We start from the raw sequence: 19494 nt of genomic DNA on the forward strand, positions 1-19494 counted from the left end.
CCCCACTTCTCCTTAGTTGTAGAGACAAACAAATGCAAAATTCTCATAATATACAACATGAAATATCCTTAGAAATAACGCTGCTTGCACAACAGCATCCGTCGTTGGAGCCATGGTATACACAAACATGCAGCAAAAGAGTCCCTTGGCCATTCGGAGGCAAGGCAAAGCTACAGAGGGTTTTTAAAAAATGCAGCTTTAATTATTTGATTGTGCCTGTGATCGCTTCCCCACTAACCTAATAACGGCTTGGATGTCTGCTGGGGGTGTGCATTGATTCCTGGGAGGCCCGAGGGCTGCAGAAGAGACGATTAACCATTTGCATTTAGATTGTGTGTTGACACACAATTTAGACATATGGCCCTGCGATTCAGACATAGGGAAGTAGAGAAGCAGGGCCCGAGAGATAGAAGTCGCCTATGGGGGGCCCCCGGTATGTGGACGTACACACGGTTGAGATGGTCCAGTGTTAATAGCCACGTCTATCTCGCTCCCCCACGGCTTTCCTCAGGTCTTTCCCCCTATCAGTGATGAAGGATTGGAAGGATATCGTAGCATTAGCTCCACTGTAGCTTATTGCTTATTAGTTGGCCTCGGCACCCCCGAGGAGAACGTGTGGGTAAATATAAGGGGGATTTAAAGAGGTTCCATCTAGTGAATGAATGGATTACATGATTATGGAGAGCCCTGCAGCGAGGCTTCGATGTTAGGAGACGCAAGCGGCTGGGGAAAAGGAGGGAAAACATGGAAGTACAGTAAGCAGAGGAGGAGAGATGGGAGGAGGACACCTTGAATGTGCACTGATGTAAAAGGCACTTTACTGTGGCCATTTATTCCTTCTATACTGTAGAAGTCAGTGTTACTGTAGTGTACTGTAGTGATAATGGTACAGTGCTCTAGGCAAATGTCTCTGTTATATAGAGACATCATTTTTTTTAAATTTCATAGATTTGGTCATCATCTCTATTGGTTATGATACAGTTTTACTTACCAGCTTAACTGCTGTGATACAGGGAAGTGGCAAATCTATTAGACAGGAAATAGAACTGAATTTAAACAGACTTTTATACTTTGAACCTGAATTAATTTTTGTTGTTGTTTATTTTTTTTTGGGGGGGGGGCATCACAAAAAGCTGTAAACACAAAATTGACATTATCAACATTAAGTTGATATGTCAAACTTGTTAGCTAACAGAAGACACAGAGCAACATTCATTTGGAGTCGTGTTTCTGGCTACTTGACAAAATATAAGTCCAAAACTCACTCGTCTTTTAGCTCTATTTTGGTCTTCGCTAACTCTTGTCAAAAATATGCTGCTTTTTAGCCACTAAATGTTTCACTAAGTTCACCAGCTTGTTGCTAACTTTGTCTATTTGCTGTTTAGTGTTGGGTGGGTAGCTTACAGTCATTTTATTAGAGCTTTTTCACTGAAATAAGGTTAATGATAGCCGTGAGACAGAACCAAAACGGTAAAGTTGCGGGACGTTAAACTAAAACAATGAGTTAAAGGACTCTACCTGCAGTCAGGTGATAATTTCCTGCTGGTTTGTCACTACGAGCAACTTCACATAACACCAGTGTTGTAGTCAAGACCAACCAAATCATGACCAAAACCAAAGTGTATCAAGACCGAGACAAGACCAAGACTTTGAGGGGTTGAGGCCAAGGCAGGGCGAGACCAAGGCCAAGACCAGACCAGTGCAAGTCCCACACTGCACGACACATTTATGATAAAAAAATTTAGAAAATGCAAACCAAAGGCACTCCTCAAGTTGATCTGAAAGATCCACATTCCCATAAAAACACCCACAGAAAACAAAGATTCCTCTTCATTCACCTCTTTTATTGCCATATCACAATATTATATTACAGCAGTGGACATTTATCTGGACTCTCTTGAGCTAGCAAGTGGGCATGCCTTTCTCTACATCCCCTCAGTCTCACTGGTAAACATGGCTATCCCTTTCGTCATTCATTATTTGACAATGCATCATCCTTCTTCCACTCCATGTGTATTTACAGTAATGTGTACATAATACCTCCATTAACAACTCAGGTGTGAGTTTAAAGGGGACCTATTATGATTTTGTGCCTTTTCCCTTTCCTATAGTGTGTAATATAGTTTTTTGTGCATGTAAAGGTCTGCAAAGTTACAATTAAAGCCCAAAGTCCAGGCCAAAGGGAGTTACTGTCCCCCACAGAAACACTGCTCCTGAACTGCCTGAAACCCCTTGCTTGAAGTCCCGCCTTTTCTCCCGACATGGTGATGTCACAAAGTAACATATTTGCAAAATACCTGGCGACTAGTTTGGCACGCTCTCAAACAAAGCTAGTTAGAGTGGAGCTGGAGCAGAGTCCGAAGAGTTTGGTTCGGTTGACCAATAACAACAGAGTGGGCCAGCTGACCAATCAGATCAGACTGGGCTTTTCAGGAGGGGTGGGGCAAGAACTCAAACAGAGTGTTTCAGACAGAGGGTGAAAAGAGGTGCTGCAGCACATCCGGTATGAGAAGAGTAAAGTGTTTTTTGAACATTAAAGCATGTAAACATGTTCTAGTAGAAACCCAAAATACAAGTATGCACCTGAAAATGAGCATGATAGGTCCTCTTTAAGTCTTTTAATATTAGACTGCCTGAAGTTCTCAAGAACTTGACTTGAGTGGCTTACTGCCTGTACATTTACGACCTATGATTTCTACACAGTGCCTTTCCCACAGACATTTCCGAAGCCCATTTTCAGCTGTGGACACCAACTCGGCCCCTTTTTCTCACTCAGCCTCACTTTGTCAAATGGCAATTACTTATGAGACTATTACGGCATCAGAACATGAGAGGGCCTGCTCCAGCAATTACGGAAATCTGTCGATGCAGTACGGTGGTGATGACTTACAGGACAAAGTCTCTCATAATAGTGACGGAATCGATCAGAGCGTGAAGCATATGTACGTTTTTTTTTTTTTTTTAAATCAGTGCGGGAGACAAATGCAACATGCAGAATGTAAGCTGGTTTGTCTTTATTGACCTGTTGTTTAGCTGATATTTACAGAGCTCTGCTGTGTGAAACAGTTAATTAACGTAATCGATCGCAAAGCAAACACTTCTCCGTCATGCTGTCAAATAAAGCTGCTTTGGTCTAAAGCTGTTTTTATTGATATCCCTCGATGTTTCTTGTGTTTTCTTTTTTTTTTCATACCAACTTACTTTCCTCGCTCAGATGAATCTTTTATTGATTTCAGCCTTCAAAAACATCGTCTTTCTTTTGCTGCAAATGTCTAGAGGTGTACTTTGTGTTTTCAACCTTTTTTGACTAAATAAGTCTGATAGAAGATAGAAACAAGTCAGCAACATATAGCCACCTTGTCAGTATATAACACATCTTATCTAGAGGATGTACGGTACATTTCCTTTAAGTCTTTCATGGAGGTTTCAGATTGCCTAAAGCCAGTTTGTCAAAGGAGAGACGGACAGTTTCAGAAATCTTCTTGGGTAACTTCATAAATGAATGATCGAATGGATAAATGTTTGAAAGAAACGATGAGAAATCTGAAGTAGATTTTGGTCCTCATCAAACTTGAAAGACCTTTGCACTCTGGGGCACCTGGAGTCTCTCTTTCACTTTGACTTTTAGAAGTTTTTGCTTAAACTTACTTACATATCCATTTTTAACCACGTTAGTCGACAGCTATCGGATGGATTGCCATGACATTCAGGGGTGCTCAGAGGATGAATCCTACTGACTTTTGTGATACCCTGACTTTTCCTCCACCATAAGGTGTCCACATCAGTGTGTTAGCATTATTTTTGTAAGAATGTTAGCCTGCTGATGATAGCAATCGGCCCAAAGCACTGCTGCAGGCTGTTCTCATACACCGTTCGTAGCTATACCTACGAAAAGTAATGCACTGTAATTTATATCCCATTAAAGGGACTGTTTGTAAGACTCAGAAATTGGTTGTAACAGCGACACCTGTGGCCGTTAAGTCAACGAAAGTCAGCGTCCTGTTGCTCGCGCTCGCCCGTGTGCACGTGCTACCTGAATGTCAGCGAGCATCCGTCAAAACAGTGAGGCGACACACGTCAGCTAAAACCACAATATCAATCTATATTTCACCTGCTTGGCAGTAATGTTAGCTGACCAGACGAAGGTCTCTCCATGAATCACTGCTGATCCTAGTGTTGGCTTTTCCTGCTTCAGCCTCCCAACAGGGGAGACACCGGAGTTTTGGTCGGAGACGATAAAGTAACTCGTTGCGGAGCCCCGTCACTTCACAAGACACGGGAAACCTCTGTTGGTCTGGAGGAGCTGCAGCATTTATTTCTGCACAAACGTCCACTGTACATTCACTAGATATTCTCAGAGCTAAACTAACTCTTCTGCAGTGTGTAGTGTGTGCGCATGCACGTGAGAGTGGCGCGAGAGAGCGAGAACGAGCGGTAGAGGAGCAGAGTACAGCAGAGACTCCGGTCCTGGAGACCAAAGCTACGGTCTCCCCCGCATCCTCCGACCGCAGCCAACACTGTTTAACAGACGGGCTTCACTAGATAGAACTTTGCAGTTTTGGTGCTTCCGTGTAGTTTTGTGTAGGAGTCTGAGTCTGAACAGCGCATGGGACACCTACCCGGATTGATTTATACGTGTAAGAAGTTACAAACAGTCCCTTTAAATAAATTCCTATGTAATCCACACAATCATGAACCAGGAAGTATAAAGAGCGACAAACAGCACATAGGGAAGAGGTCGAGGTGGATGGGTGGGTCAAAAAACATTGGACTTGTTCGTACCCCGTGTGAAACCAGAGGTCAATGTTGATTTATTTGTCACGTAACTTCCGTACTTAAGCTACGTCACTTTCAGAGTTATTTCAACCCAAACCACGACGGCAGTTTGTCTTGAAAAGTCTGTATGCATGTAACAAGCGGAAATTGACACGTGTTGCTGGACATTTGTAGAAAAACGAGGAATCATTTCTCGTAAGATATCATACGAACGATTGTGTTGTATTGTATGAGTCTTGTTCCTTGGGTTGGCTGTGGCTCAGAGGTAGGTGAATGAGTGGGTGAGCGCTCACATGTAGTGTAAAGCGCTTAGAGTGGTCGGAAGACTAGAAAGGCGCTGTATAAATGCAAGTCTTTTGCTACACTTAACTTTTATATCATATTTGGTATTTTGACTGTTGCCAGGGGATCCGTTTGAGATTTAGAGGACATTTGACATCCTTCCTACATCACTAAATGTGTGCAGTGTACATAGTTTCACAGCACTGCACATACTGTACTGGCAAATTTTGATGTGCACTATGTTAGCCCGATACATTTTCCTCATTCTGCCAATGAAAAGGCAACACATATTGAACAGCTTGCCTTTTATTGCTTTTCTGTTAATTCACCAGACTAGTATGGTGCAGCTTCCAGCAGCCTTTCACCTCATTTTTTCTCAGTATAATTGGCCCACGGGTCCCAGTGACTCCACTACAGCATCACAGTGCAGCGTCTCATAAAGCCAGATCAATTACTCCAAGTGAGACCTGATTTTTCTCTCATTTCCTGTCCTCTTTTTTCACAGCTTCACAGGGACTATAGGGGAATGGGAGCACCATCTGTGTCCTCCCCCCCAAAATAGAAGAAGAAAACACGTTCTCTCTGTGTTTAAGATAATCTCATGGAGGCATTTGTTCCTCTGGAAATCCTCTTGCCACTGAAATCAATTTGCTTTCATCAGGCCTAATGATACTTGGTTAGGGCTGCCGTTTCCAAGTAGGCCATTCAGGGAGCTATTCATGGAGGATGAAGTAACTTAGTGAAAACACTTCAGAATCCAATGATCCATATGGTCAATAGACTTTGCTGAAAGGATCAGAGAAGGGCACACCCTCAATTGTATATCTACTTTTAAAATGTGAACATTTAACCTAAGTGGCATATTCATTTATTTATTTGCTAACAGTTTTATTTATTTATTTGACTCATGCATGCTCCTTTATGCCCCCTAAACCCAATAATTGGATTCTACAATACAGCTGTGACAGTTGACGCATCAGTGTTAAGTGTTTTTAATAACTGTGTTGAGAGTTTACAGCCACACAGCAGCGCTTTGAGCTAAACAATGCTGATGTTCTCCATCTCAGTTTAGCCGTGTTGTATGCTAACTTTTACTAATTAGCACTAAACAGATAGCACAGCTGAGGCTGAACATGATGGCACTCAGTGGCATATTAAAAGTGAAAACACAGGATTAGAATCTGCTATCACTCTCAAACTGATTGACTGGTCTTAATACAGAGATGTTAAATAATAACTCCAGTCCAAGTTGATAAGCTTTTAAGATTTATTTGCAGCAGTAATGTTAGAAACAAGCAAGTACAAGCATCTTAAAATTGTATAATATTGTATGGTACTTAAAAAGACCACTTCATGTTAATGTTGCAAATGATGTGGGAAGATGGTGATAATATTATACCAATATTCAACCATTTGGAGTATATTATTTTCAATATATTAGTAGAAAAACAACACATTTATTTACGGCAAATTAGTAGAAAATAATGGTTATTCACAATAAATTAGTAGAAAAATAATACATTTATTTACAATAAATTAGTAGAGCAATAATACATTTATTTACAATAAATTAGTAGAAAATAATAGGGATTTACAATAAATTAGTAGGGAAATAATGCCTTTATTTTACACAAATTAGTAGAAAAAATAACAGTTATTTACAACAAATTAGTAGAAAAATAACACATTTATTTACAACAAATTAGTAGAAAAACAACACATTTGTTTACGGCAAATTAGTAGAAAAATAATGTAAACATACAGGTAGGTGGAGTTTGTAATATCAGTAGTGAAGAGTGAGAGTGTGCTGCTTGGATGTTGTGCTGCACAAACAAAAAGATAAAACAACAAAAGCCACAAAACAGTAGTCTGTGGGGAGTCTATGGCCGTGCACGAGTGTGTGCCCCATGCCACTGACTGCGCTGCCTTCAGGTCCAGCCTATTGCAGACAAGAAAACAGAGCAGCAATGAGGCATGTGTCATTTTCTTTCACTCCAATTTCTTCAACAAGGGAGCCAGTTTTCGTAGTTGTGACTCTGTCATCTAAGAGTGCTCCCTGGTCCTGCTGTCTGATGTGAGCCAGGCTGCCAGCTGGTGTCCGTCTCAGCCTCTTCAGTGTCCATTATCATCACCGTGTAGGTGTCAGGATGATGGGAGCTCTGAGGGGAGGCTCTGCAGAACCTCCAGGGGTTTGATGCACAGGTCTGCATCCAGCTGCAGCATCTTCTTGACCAGATCTACTAATAGATGCTGGTTGCTCTGGTGTCACTTTATCTCCATCACCTGCTTAAGACAGAGCATAAAACCCCATCTCAATAGCGAACTCCTCGGGGATCTGGACTGGTCTGCTGTTTGTAGAAGTAATAGTCGTAGTCCAGGATAGAGTGAGTAGTTCCGCAGCTACCAGGGTCCAGAGACCACATATCGATGGCCTCATTAAAGGGAATGTGCAGCATGACTTCTGGTGCTCTGTCCAGGTGGTCTGCACAGAGACGAGATGCACCAGGTCAAAGTCAATCATTTTCACTCTCGGTGGCTGCTGCTGCTGGTCCCCAAACATAATATTGTCAGACTTGAGGTCCACATGTACAATTCCCATAGGACCTCAAGAGGGAGAGAGCTGTGGCCATAATCTGACCCAGCTCTGTCATTGGAAGGCCCTGGTTATTTCTATCCTCCATGTAAACATAAAGGCTTTGATTCAGGAGTTCAAATATCTGTCAAAGAAAAAAGCCATTCCACCTCACGATGTTTCAGGAGTCTGGATCCAAATTACATTTCCATCCCTTAAGCCACGCCGGTAGAATGGCTAAAAATCATAGAAATTAATGTATTTTTAAGTACAGTCATTTTTATTTTTCCCACGTCACTTATGGCCATGAAATTCTGCCTGCCACAGTCCACAGCCATTACTGTTTGTTCCCTCCCTTCTTGAGGTCACAGGCTCACATTGTTTTAACAAATCCATTAAAAACAGCTTGGGAAGATGTACTGCTGTCTCGACACATGTCATACATCGTGTCAAACAGCATGTGGATTGCAGTTTTTCCCCTAACATGACATGACCTCTCGCAATCATTTTTAATGGAATTTTTTGTTGCTATCAATTCACACTGTTGAGTTATTTTGGTGGCAATGCTGCAGAGGTGAAACAAAAGCAGTAGAAAAGACTGGAAAATACATCATGAAGCTTTATCGTAGCATTATCATTTAAAGTAAAGTGGATGGATACCTGACAAAGCTATATTTTAGATACTTATTATTCTTGTATTCTTCTTCAAAACAGAGCCTATGAAGCCTTTTTATCGAATATTTGGGAAAAAAGCTGGGGTTTTGCTCTGCTCGACAGAGCTTTGAATCCTCCGAGCAGGGCAGAGATGGTATTCCTAGCAGAAACGCTCTAAAACTGAGCCCACCAGGACGGCCTGCAGTAAACTAGTGATAACTGGGAAAGATAAGGAGCAGTCAGCCGGATCAATAGTTGTGGCTAATCAAAGCCTTCAGCCCACAGGAGAGCCTGACACAGAATGGTTTGTCTCTCAAGATAATCCAGGTGTCAGATCGGCAGGATTATCAAACCAGCTGCAACCAACCGCATATTACTGTCACTGCTGAGACTGAAAAAAAGCTACTTGGAAATAATGCATTATGCTCACATCAAAAATCGGTCTTGTAATATATAAGGTTCCAAAATATATAAAAAGCAAATAAAATTTTGTAGAAGGTATCTTATTTTTCTCATGTCTTGGAGCATTTGGAACAAATCTCTTTAAATGAGTTAATCCAGTTGACTTTTACGTGTTTAATTGAAAATAATCATGAGCAACATCTTCCAAAATACACACCTACTGTACCTCATTCAGAAAATCCTCTCGTTCATATACAATCTTCTCCTCCCTCCCTACATCCCACCACAGAGGAACACTTACAGCCTCTTTTGTTCCTGCCATCCCACCTCTTCAGTGTGTATTCTGTTCCAATTATCTCAAGTGTTAAATCTGCGTCGGGACTGCATGGTCCTCTGAATATTTTATATTGCTAATTAGGCCCGAGTTGAGCCACTTTTACTGTTTCCGCTATACAGCTCTGCATGCGTTTTCGCTCTATAATAGCACCTCTTTACATTGCAGCATCTTATCTGCTGAAACCGCACACATGTGGTCTCTCTGTTTGACTAACAATTGATGGAAATGTGGTGGTTTAGTGGCAAAAGAGACCGTTTTATAACACCTGGGTCACAGGGTTGATCCCAGATGTTGCCCCTAATGTTTCAATCAATGCAAAACATTGAACATCTACTTACTTATATACTTTATGTCATAAATGTTGTCTTTTCTGAATGGGATGCTTCATGTTTGGGTAATATCACCCAAGTGAGGAAGAGCAGAAAGGTCCAAGAGGTTGATTTCTGTTGTGCAAAGAACCAGATATTCAGAAAGTGCATGCTGTCTGTGCAGAGCCTTGAAGGCAACATGACAATAAATCAATGCAGGGAGAATTGGAAAAGACAAAACCATAGTGACATATCTGTGTTCTTAACTGACTGAAGTTCCACGGGAGTACAGTTAGTCGTCCTTCATGAGGAAAAAGACGGTGAAAAATATCCATTTGGTTAATTAGAAGTCTGAATGAGCCATTAGCGCATAATTGAGGCCGTAAATAGAGGTTTAATGAATGGAAAATTATCAGTCATTACCCCACCCTAATCAGTCATTTATTCCATAATAAGACACAACTCTTGATTGTGCCGCTGCATATTAAAATATATGACAGACTTGTTGGCACGGCAAACAACGCTGATTGAACAAATGAACATCTGCAGGTCATTCAACAAAAGCCACAACTAGGGGAGTTGTGATGTACTGGTATTGATGATAACTGTGAAAATGAAATATTGATATTCCAAATGTGTTTCTTCTTCTAATGGAGCATCAGATGAGGATTATAATGGCATATTCTCTCAAGGACACACAGTCAACACCCAAACACACACACACACACAACATGTCACCCACTTCCCGTCACGTCGTCTAAACCGCCGTCTCAGTGAAGAACACCTGACTTTGTTCTAGTCCCGCTCGTTTCGCGGCTGCTTCAAAGGCGTCGTTAGATTAAAGAGAGCCGGGATACCTGGATGCTTTTTCATCTGTGCCACGGTGCAGCGCCAGGCCGCTCAGCTGTTGGAATTTGAATGAGACAGATCAAGATGAGAAGAGGAGTCAGGATTCATGGATTTCACGTGTGCGTGTTTGTGTGTTCGGGGCGGCATCCTGCTGTGAGGATAGCTCCAGATTTGAGAGAATAAACAGCTGTAAAGTTTCCAACAAATACCGACCTAACTCTTCCACAAACGCTGATTACTGACTGAACAAAATCCCCCAGATGTCTTCCTCATGGAGTTGCAGCTTTGGGAAAATCAATAGATATTACCTGGACTGAACCTTTTCTTTACTACTTTTTCTTTGCTCATTTTCTCTGTTTTTTATGGTTGTTTGTTTTGTTTCTTGTGTAAAGGTGCTGGCGAGTTTTTCTTCAAAAGAACTATGTAGGTCACATCCATTAAAAGTATAGTTTGACATTTTGGGGGAAACAAAATGCCGAGTGTTAGGCGAGAAGATCGATACCACCATCTCATATGAGAGAGAGGTATCAATCAGCAGCGATTGCATCCATCCAGCGGGTATCAATAAAGCATTTCATTTTTAATGCCATGCTTTAGCATCTAAAGGCCCAGACACACCAACCCGACATCAAAGAACTAACAGTTGCGTCGCCTCATGTCACATTTGTCTTGGCCAAAAAGATGCACTCGAATACACTGCAAAGAATACAGCCGACGGCCGACTACCACGAAGGTTCTGCGCCTGCGTGAGAGGAAATAACTCTCCCTACCAGCAAGCGGCTGTATTCTGTATTTGTCATTCAAAACTGGAAACCCGAAGACCGAAGACTGGGGATATACAAGCTGTTGTTATGATATGTACATGAAACAAAGCGGCGTTTGCCGACCATTTTCACACCACTCTCACTCTCCACTTAGCTTCGTTCCAGATGGCCATGTCGTTGTGAAAATATCTGGAATGATCAGATGAGATGAAGATGAAAAATGAGAAGAACCTCTTGACTTTACTCGTTGGCTTGCTTTCCTAGAGTCTGTTTCTGTTCTCGTGCACTGATTCGTTTAAGCTGAACAGACAATCAGAGTGATTTCTCTCACCGACGGGCGGCGCCGCCGATTCAACGTGCTGAATCAGCCAGAAAAACTCAGACACGGGCAGACTAGAGCCAACGGTGCGGGACACGCCACAAAAACTAGGCCGACGGACGCTCACCGACGGCCTCGAACTGTCCAACGGCCGACAGTCGGCTTGGTGTGTCAGAACCTTAAAATGTAGACTTTTCTTTCAAGACATAAGTTTTCTGTGTCAATATTGAAGCGAAGGCAGTGCTCCTTCAAACAATTCATTTTCACTAGAGCTAAGGTGCTATTCTCTTTCATGTCTTGATGCATGAAGCATGCATGCAACATAAGCCCCAATGCATTAGCATTAAGCTATGCATTATGGTCATGCCAATGTGCTTCATACATGTATGGAAATGCAAGCCTATTTCAGCGTATAGGCCACCACACCACCACCATACCACGATCAACATTCAATTATCTTTGCTATGCGCATTGGGATTAATCATTCATAATACTACGTTGCCTGCGCCGAATTTTTCCTCAGTTCTTGTGCCACTTCTGTCACATAGATATAACAGCTCGGATATTATACAGGGAGATGGTTAGCTGTGAGGAAGAAACGTGGTGGGTGCAGTGCTTTACCTGATTTAATGATATGCATAAAAAGCCCCGGCGATGGAGATGCCAGTCTGATGTCGCTCATTAATTCCTCAGTTCAGTGGGCTGTGGACAGACGCGGCAGATTGACAGGGGATGAGGAGACTTCGCCGGCGTCTCCTTAATGCTTTGAAATGGGGAGTATAGTTTAGCTTTGATGCCTCCTATCGCTAAATGGACATGCACCCCCCCACCACACACACACAGTCAGTCAGTCATCCCCAGTGTGAATACATGAATACAGTAAACTGTACCGACAGGGTAAATTACCATGTGTGCTATCAAGCCACAAAACATCAAAATGCTTTATGACTTCCTGTGAGTGTGAATATGGAGATCAGGACGCTTGGTTTGGTACAGCCTGGAGGCAGGTGGGGTATCTTTTTCCAGGTGCGGCAATCATTGCGGTTCCCATTTAACTCTCCCATGTGTTCAATTAGCGATCATTTTCTCTATAATCACTCACAAACCGAATCCGTGTTTTTAGAGCGTAGCTGATTGCACAATATCGATCAGTGGCAGCACTTACAGTAGATGTTCCTGCATTATGCATCTTAGATAAATAACCTGGCCGCCTCCTCTTATGCATTCCTCGCCCGCCGACACCACACACATAAGCAGGAAACCATACATTTTCTCCACAAAGAGTACATTTTATCATAGAGCAGGGAGATGCAAGCGTTGCTCTTGTGCCTCTCAGATCCAAAACACTGCTGGCCCCAGCATTCATAATGCAAGCTGAGCGAGCCACATTCAAAGTGAATCACTGAAAACTTTGGACTTTGTATGGAGGACGTACTGTATATTTGATGCAAAATATGTTTAAAATTCTACAGGCTCTGTTAGGCTGTATGCAGTGGGCAATCTCTGGGTCTGAAAAGTGAAGCCAATGCAAAAGTGCCTTAAACTTGCATTCTTTCTAATAGCCAGCAGGGGGCGACTCCTGTGGTTGCAAGTCAGTGAAAAAATGAGCCTACTTCTCACTTGATTTATTACCTCAGTAAACATTGTACACATGAGTTTATGGTCTCAATCACTAGTCTCAAGTCTTCTTCAATACAGCATGATGTTCATTTAGTACATTATGGTCCCATTTAGAGTCAAATAGACCATAAAGCAGGGTATGGTTTTTAGGGCGTGGCTACCTTGTGATTGACAGGTCGCTACCACGGCGTTGTCCGGTCTGGGAGTTGTCAGCGTTTTTGTCTTACAACTTTAACCCTTTCATAGTGTGTTTTCAGTTCATTAAAGTTAATTGGTCATCTAAAATGTCTTATTCGGTGTTCATTTGTACTTAGCTCCACCCTCTTGTGCCACTTCTGATTGCAAAAAAAACAAGATGGCAATGGTCAAAAACCAAGATGGTGACGGCCGAAATACTGAATCCGAGGCTTAAAAAAGGCAGTCCACAAACCAATGAGTAACGTCAAGGTGACTATGTCCACTTCTTATATACGGTCTATGGCTATTTGACACGGTGGTGCTAAATGCCAACATCAGCATGCTCACAATGACAATGCTAACAAGCTGATGTTTAGCAGGTGTAATGGTTACCATGTTCACCATCATAGTTTAGCGTGTCATTAGTTTTACAGGTATTTGGTCATGGACTAAAGCTTGAACAAATTTGGGACAAATTAAGAGTTGGACCTGATGATGATGCATTCATCCTCATTCATTTTGCATTCATCCTGAGGGCGACATGACATGTTTGCACCAAATTTCATGGCAATCCATCCAATAGTTGTTGACATGTTTTAGTCCAGGACAAATCAACCATCGTCATCCCTAAAGCCACGCTGCTGGCAAGGGTAAAAAGAAAATCTTCATATATTGAAAAGACAAAATGTTCAAAAAGGTAATTTTTTCTTCATCTTTCTTTTCATCATTATTGTTTTATTACAAATATCACCATCAACAAATACTGAACTCAAGGCCTCTTCAATGAACTTTACAGTGAAAAGCAGCAGGTTTGAGTTGAAAGGCTGCTTATATGATACATTACTTCCACTTCCCTTTCAAGGGTAGCCACTTAATGTGAAACATTTATCAGACGGACCTTAAAAATTAATTTACAATAAATAGAAATAACAGTAAACAATATAAATATTAATCTATTTAACATTTTAAACATAATTCACACATTTATGGTTCATAGTAAGGGTTACATAAGTCAACGATTGAATTAACCAGGTATTCAACCACTTGATGTATCAGAGTTTTGACTGGAAGGTGAGGTAAAACTGTTTCAAAAAGCCCTCCCAGCTTTTGAGATAGCATAATTATATTCTCAGTGCTTTAAATTTTTCAGACAACTCAACTGACATTATCAACACAATGAAAGTGTTTTATGAGATCACAAAGTTTCTCATTTCTCTTTGTGTCGGTGTGGCATACAAGGCGGCCTACAGTACAATCAAATAGTGTCAACTCTGACCTTGATGGTTTGGTGAGACAAACATAAATAAGAAATTACAATAAATTGTTTACAGTACATTGACATTCAGTGTAAAAAAAGTCCTTACAAAAAGTTACCGAGTTTACAAAGTGTGAAAAATATTGTATTTTCCCCATTATAAAAAAATGCCACTTTGAACGAGGCAAGTGAAGTCGCTTCATATGCAATGAAACACAAGAATATGGAGAGCCAATACATAGTGTACATGAAGTTATTGTGTTGGTTCTGCACTTTTTTTTTTCTGCGAATCAGTGTGAACCAATATGCTACCAAAATCATCTGCTATCAGAAGCCAGCGTGTTACCAAAAAGCCAGAGTAAAAACAGTGAAAAGTTTTGAATGGCTGAGGTCTTGTAATGATAGAGTTAAAGGTGCAGTGTGTAGGATTTGGCGGCATCTAGCGGGGAGGTTGCGGATTGCAACCAACTGAAACTTCTCTCGTGTGCCAATCATGTAGGAGAACTACAGTGGGCGACGCAAAAACACGAATGGCCATCTCTAGAGCCAGCGTTTGATTTGTCCGTTCTGGGCTACTGTAGACGTGAAGACGACCCACTCATTCTAAGGTAACGAAAACACAGCAATTCTTAGTTTCAGGTGATAATACACTAAAGTAAACACAGTTATTAATATTATATTCCATTTTTGCCAATAGATCCCCCTAAATGCTACACACTGTTCCTTTAAAGAACTATTCAAACATTCGTAAAGTGAGAGTTACAAAGTTGCCGTAGGAATGCTACAGAAGTCCTCCAGCAGTCACGTTTTTAATTGAATTTCACAAACGGACACTTTTTTACATAAAGCAGTAGTTCCTGAAATGCTGATCTTAAAGTGTTCAGTACTTAGAAATTTACAGTACTGTATGTGTCCGCTAGACAGTTGTGACAGATAGGAAAGCGTTATGTACTTTGGAGCCCTCTGGGACTCTAGCCCCATGGGTCATCAGCTCCTGGATGGTCATCCAGTTATCCAAGATCTTTTTGTTTCGTTTCTTCATCATCTTTTTGTGACTGAGCTCCAAGATATTGATCTCCTTCCTGCCCTCAGCTCCGCTGGCCGGCCCCTCCTTTAGACACTCGAGGCGGCTCTTCTGCATGAACTCCCTCCTCTTCCTTTGCTCCCTGGCCCGCGCCAAGTGCTGCTTCCTCTCCTCTTTGCTCCAGTAGCGGCCCATCTTCATCTCGCTCATGGCGTCGTCGTCCGTGGTCATGCCTCCGCTCCTCTCCTCTCTGATCCTTAGCGCCCGCTCCCTCAGGATGCGGTCACGAGCAGGCCTCCGGGCCACGTAGCGTGTGCCGTCAGCCCGAACTTTGACCTTCCACTCCAGACGGGGTTCCCCGGGGCGTCCGCTCCGATGCACGGGATCTCGACAGACACTGAGCAGACTCAGCTGGCTCTGGGAGTACTCCAGCGAGGAGTGCTGTTGGAGCAGCTGCATGTAGCTCTGCAAACACAGGGAACATTGTTAGCACAGAATTGTCTTCAGAGGTGCCTCACTCAAAGGCATATCAGCATTCGGTTTTCACGTGTCTTCTTGATTACACCTACCTGAAGTTGCCTGGATCCTCCCTGGCCTGGATAGGGGGTTGTCTGATAAGAACCATAGGGAAGCGCCCTCCTGGAATCTCTGGTCCTCCCTTTCTTCTCACACCTCTCATCGTCTGCAGGCAGGGCAGCGTCTGACTCAGACCGGGAAGGGTTGCTCTGGTCTGGGCTGCTGGAGATAACGGGGCCTGGGTCTGCTGGTCTGCTACGACTGGGTGTACTCTGGGGTTTGGGGATAGGGATGGGGCTGGAGGGTATGGAGGAAGCCAGTCTGAGGTTTTTCTGGTTGGTGATGCTGATGTGTCTCTGCAGAGAATGATCAGGAGATCTCTCCATACCTAGCGGTGTCGATCGCGCACTCTCCGCCGTGTTGTAGGCACTGGAGCTGTCCTTCTCCCGGATCCTGTCGCTGTCCGACCGCTCCGGGTATTCATGGATGTCGGCCAATCTGCCGTGACGCATGTGTCCGTCTTTGGGGCTCCGTCCCGGTGACGCGGGTTGTGAGGCGTCCAGCTGGTGGGCCTGGCGGAGTTGATGCGCCTGCATGATGCTCTGGCACTCGAGCTCAATGCTGCGCAGTTCCTCATTTAGCATCCTCAACTCCTGCTCCACTCCACTCCCTCCTCCAACACCATCTATGGCATCTCCATCCACTCCTTGCTCAGTGACACTACACTCTATACTGTGTCGAATGGAGTACACCCCACACTCGCCTCCGTTCCGGATTTGACACTTGAGCTCCAGGAGTTGCTGGAAGCGATTTTCTAAACCTAGGACCCCGCCGCCACCACCACTGCGAATACTGACTACCCCTTCATGGCCTTGGCCTTTGGACAATGTCCTCGGCCCCTGGGTGTCCTGTTGCACTACAGTCCCTCGTCTTGTGTGTGGATGCTCTGCCCGCCATCGCTCCCTCAGGCAATGGGCCGGGTTCCTCCTGTGGAGTCTAGCCAGCAGTGGTTGGTGCTCTGGGCTGTCTGTACCGCGACCAAACCCACTGTCTTTGTCTTGATTGTTGGAGGAACAGGTGGCTGTGTCTGTTGTCATGTCTTCTTCAGCTAGATGCTGGTGTATAAAGAGAGATAAAAAACAGTTAGTCCTCCTCAAGGGCAATTTAATTCTTGCAAGACCTTATGTTTGTTGCAGTTCATGATTGTGTTACATAGTGCATTGTGAAGGGAGAATGATCAGCCAAGTATCCCCAGGAATTACGTCCATATTGGCCGATTCTGCAGCTTACGATTTAGGTCCAATCCCAATGCAGGAAGTAATGTGCCCTATATGAAGAGAGGCTGAAAGTCGGGGTGTGACGGTCAAGATGATGATGATGATTGATGGACGTGTAGCACGTCTGATTTTCATGCTGGAGACTAGAGTTTTCCCTTCCATTTACCGTAACCATGATCTTTCCATCACCATAGCGTGGTGCTTGCCCAACCTTAACCATAGTTTGTTTGCCATAGCCTTGATCTTTCCCTAACCATACCGAAGTTGCCATGCACAGATATTGTAGAAAGTAAGAACGTTGGCAATGGATTTTTGGAGTTTTGTACAATCATACAATATCGACGTTCTTGTCTAGAAAAGGGGTTGGAATGACGGTAAGGTTACATACATCAAATCTTGTGCTCTCATTATCCTTCCTTTTTCTGCCACCTTCTCAAATTTAGTCTCTCCTTCTTTCCTAGCCTGCAACCTTTCCTCCCACTTTCTGACACATTTCTGTCTCTTTTATTGGACATTTTTTCGCCTCTTGTTTTAATGCATTTCCTCTCAGCTTACGCGCTCACCTCATCTCTCCTGTCAAAGATACGTTCCTTCTGCTTTCTCCTCTCCTCCAGGATCTCCATCTTCAGCTCCTCCACAAGCTCCTGTTGCTCGTCATCCAGCCATACTTCCTCCTCCAGCTGAAATCACAACATCTTGTCAAAAACCTGTCTCTCTCTACCCCTCTGGGTTTGTGTGTGTGTGTTTGTGTGTAGAAAACTCCAGACAATCACACTTGACAGTTCGAAGGAAAGCAAAAGGCACTTAGCAGGCAGCTATTTGACATGACAGAGGTTTTCGAGACAGGGCAGAGAGCCTGTGTAGGAGTGGGAGTGTTTACCTGGATTTCTGGTCTTGTCACCAGTAGTATGATGCTCCTTGCTTCTTCGCTTGACAACAAGGCAACGGCTTTCTCTCTGTCTTGCACTTCACAGCCATTAATCTGTACGTCAAAGACAAGAATAAATGGTCACGTTAAGAGGAACGAACTTGCAGAAAGTCCCAACCGCACACCCAAAGAAAGAACCTGTACTTTTATCATCATCATCATCATCCATTTAACTGACATGAATGAAAAGATGAGTGTAATAACCATTGTCCCTATTCTTGCAAGACACACCTTGAGTAATGACACCTTTTTTCCTCACTTATTTCTGCCCATTTTCTCCCTTCATTAGTCTCTTTTCACACCTTTCTTTCTCGGATCTCTCCATCTGTCTTTCCTCCTTCCACCCATCACTTCCTCCAACTCCACACAATCCCTAGGAAAGGCATGGGCAGGCTGCGTGCTCGGTAAGGGGAGTCAATTGCAAGTGGGTAGTCGGACCTCACGAGAGTCTGCTCTCAGCACACGTCCAGACACACAATTAACTGTTCTCTGACAGGTGGCGTTCATCTTTTCCTCACTAGAGTAATGGGGCTGTCAGCAGAAGATAATAGGGCCAGCGGTACAGCAGGCCCTGCTCTCCACAATCACTCACACTACCGGGACACAGAAACACTTCGGTGAGAGAATGGAGGTAATCAGAGAGTGCTATGTACAATAAATATGGAGAAGAGGTAATGTTGGTACACTGTTGTTTCAGACTGGAAGCAAGTTGAGATGTTGCTTCCTGAGAGGACATCCAGGAAGTGTCCATCAAACTATATTTTAGCATTTCTTATCCATCACGCTTACTGCTTGCTTATTTCAATAATAATCTTATCTCAGAAAATCTAATTTACATGATGCAATAAACATAAATGAGCAATTAAGCTGTACAAGGTGGTGCTCCAATGACCCATATTGGTAGTACATATCAGGTACTTCTCTGTTGTGTGTAGTTCAATTAACGTCTTCTTAGTTTGTGCCTTTTATGTTAGTTTTGTAATTTTCTATTTATCTTTTTAGGGCCAACACATTCTGGGTGCATGCATAATGATTTTAAAGAATATAGTGACAAACATGCCATTGTTAGCTAAATTATTCGTAACTACAGACCACAATCTATCGACTATTAACCACCTGGCACCTAACCAAGTACAGGATCTCTACCAATCCAGCTTTCGCCCTCAACCATACAGAAACAAAGTCTCCATTTTAGTGTTATTGGATTTAAGTGCAGCATTTGACACTATATCGATCATGATATTTTAATGAGGAGGGTCGAGAGGTGGGTTGGCCTGGGTCAGCACTGGACTGGTTTTTATCATACCTCAAAAGGAAATGATTTTAGTGTCTGTCTTGGGATTTTTTTAACCTTGCATGGCACCTGGATTCTTGCGGTGTCACAAGAGAAAATCGCGAGATCACATGAAAATCCATCTTGTCAGGCTTCAAGTA

The 19494-nt window shown here is 43.0% G+C and overlaps 1 protein-coding gene and 1 long non-coding RNA gene across 2 annotated transcripts in view; both read right to left on the reverse strand.

Annotated features, from left to right (window-relative positions):
- Window positions 1-11174: 11174 nt before the first annotated feature.
- On the reverse strand, window positions 11175-11447 carry LOC119482973. The gene is made up of 2 exons (XR_005205587.1): window positions 11405-11447; window positions 11175-11370 (listed from the first exon to the last, which is right to left on the reverse strand). It is a non-coding gene; the product is annotated as an uncharacterized LOC119482973 (long non-coding RNA).
- Window positions 11448-14941: 3494 nt separating this feature from the next.
- The window catches only part of pdzrn4 (PDZ domain containing ring finger 4), a 45303-nt gene continuing 40750 nt past the window's right edge, over window positions 14942-19494 (reverse strand). The window contains exons 6-9 of the mRNA XM_037759825.1: window positions 18013-18114; window positions 17696-17812; window positions 15909-16970; window positions 14942-15804 (exon numbers count right to left, since the gene is read on the reverse strand). Coding sequence (XP_037615753.1) covers window positions 15232-15804; window positions 15909-16970; window positions 17696-17812; window positions 18013-18114 — 1854 coding nt within the window. The 3' untranslated portion in view covers window positions 14942-15231. The remainder of the gene's footprint in view (window positions 15805-15908; window positions 16971-17695; window positions 17813-18012; window positions 18115-19494) is intronic.

Source organism: Sebastes umbrosus, chromosome 23, assembly GCF_015220745.1.
Source record: "Sebastes umbrosus isolate fSebUmb1 chromosome 23, fSebUmb1.pri, whole genome shotgun sequence".
Lineage (NCBI taxonomy): Eukaryota > Metazoa > Chordata > Actinopteri > Perciformes > Sebastidae > Sebastes > Sebastes umbrosus.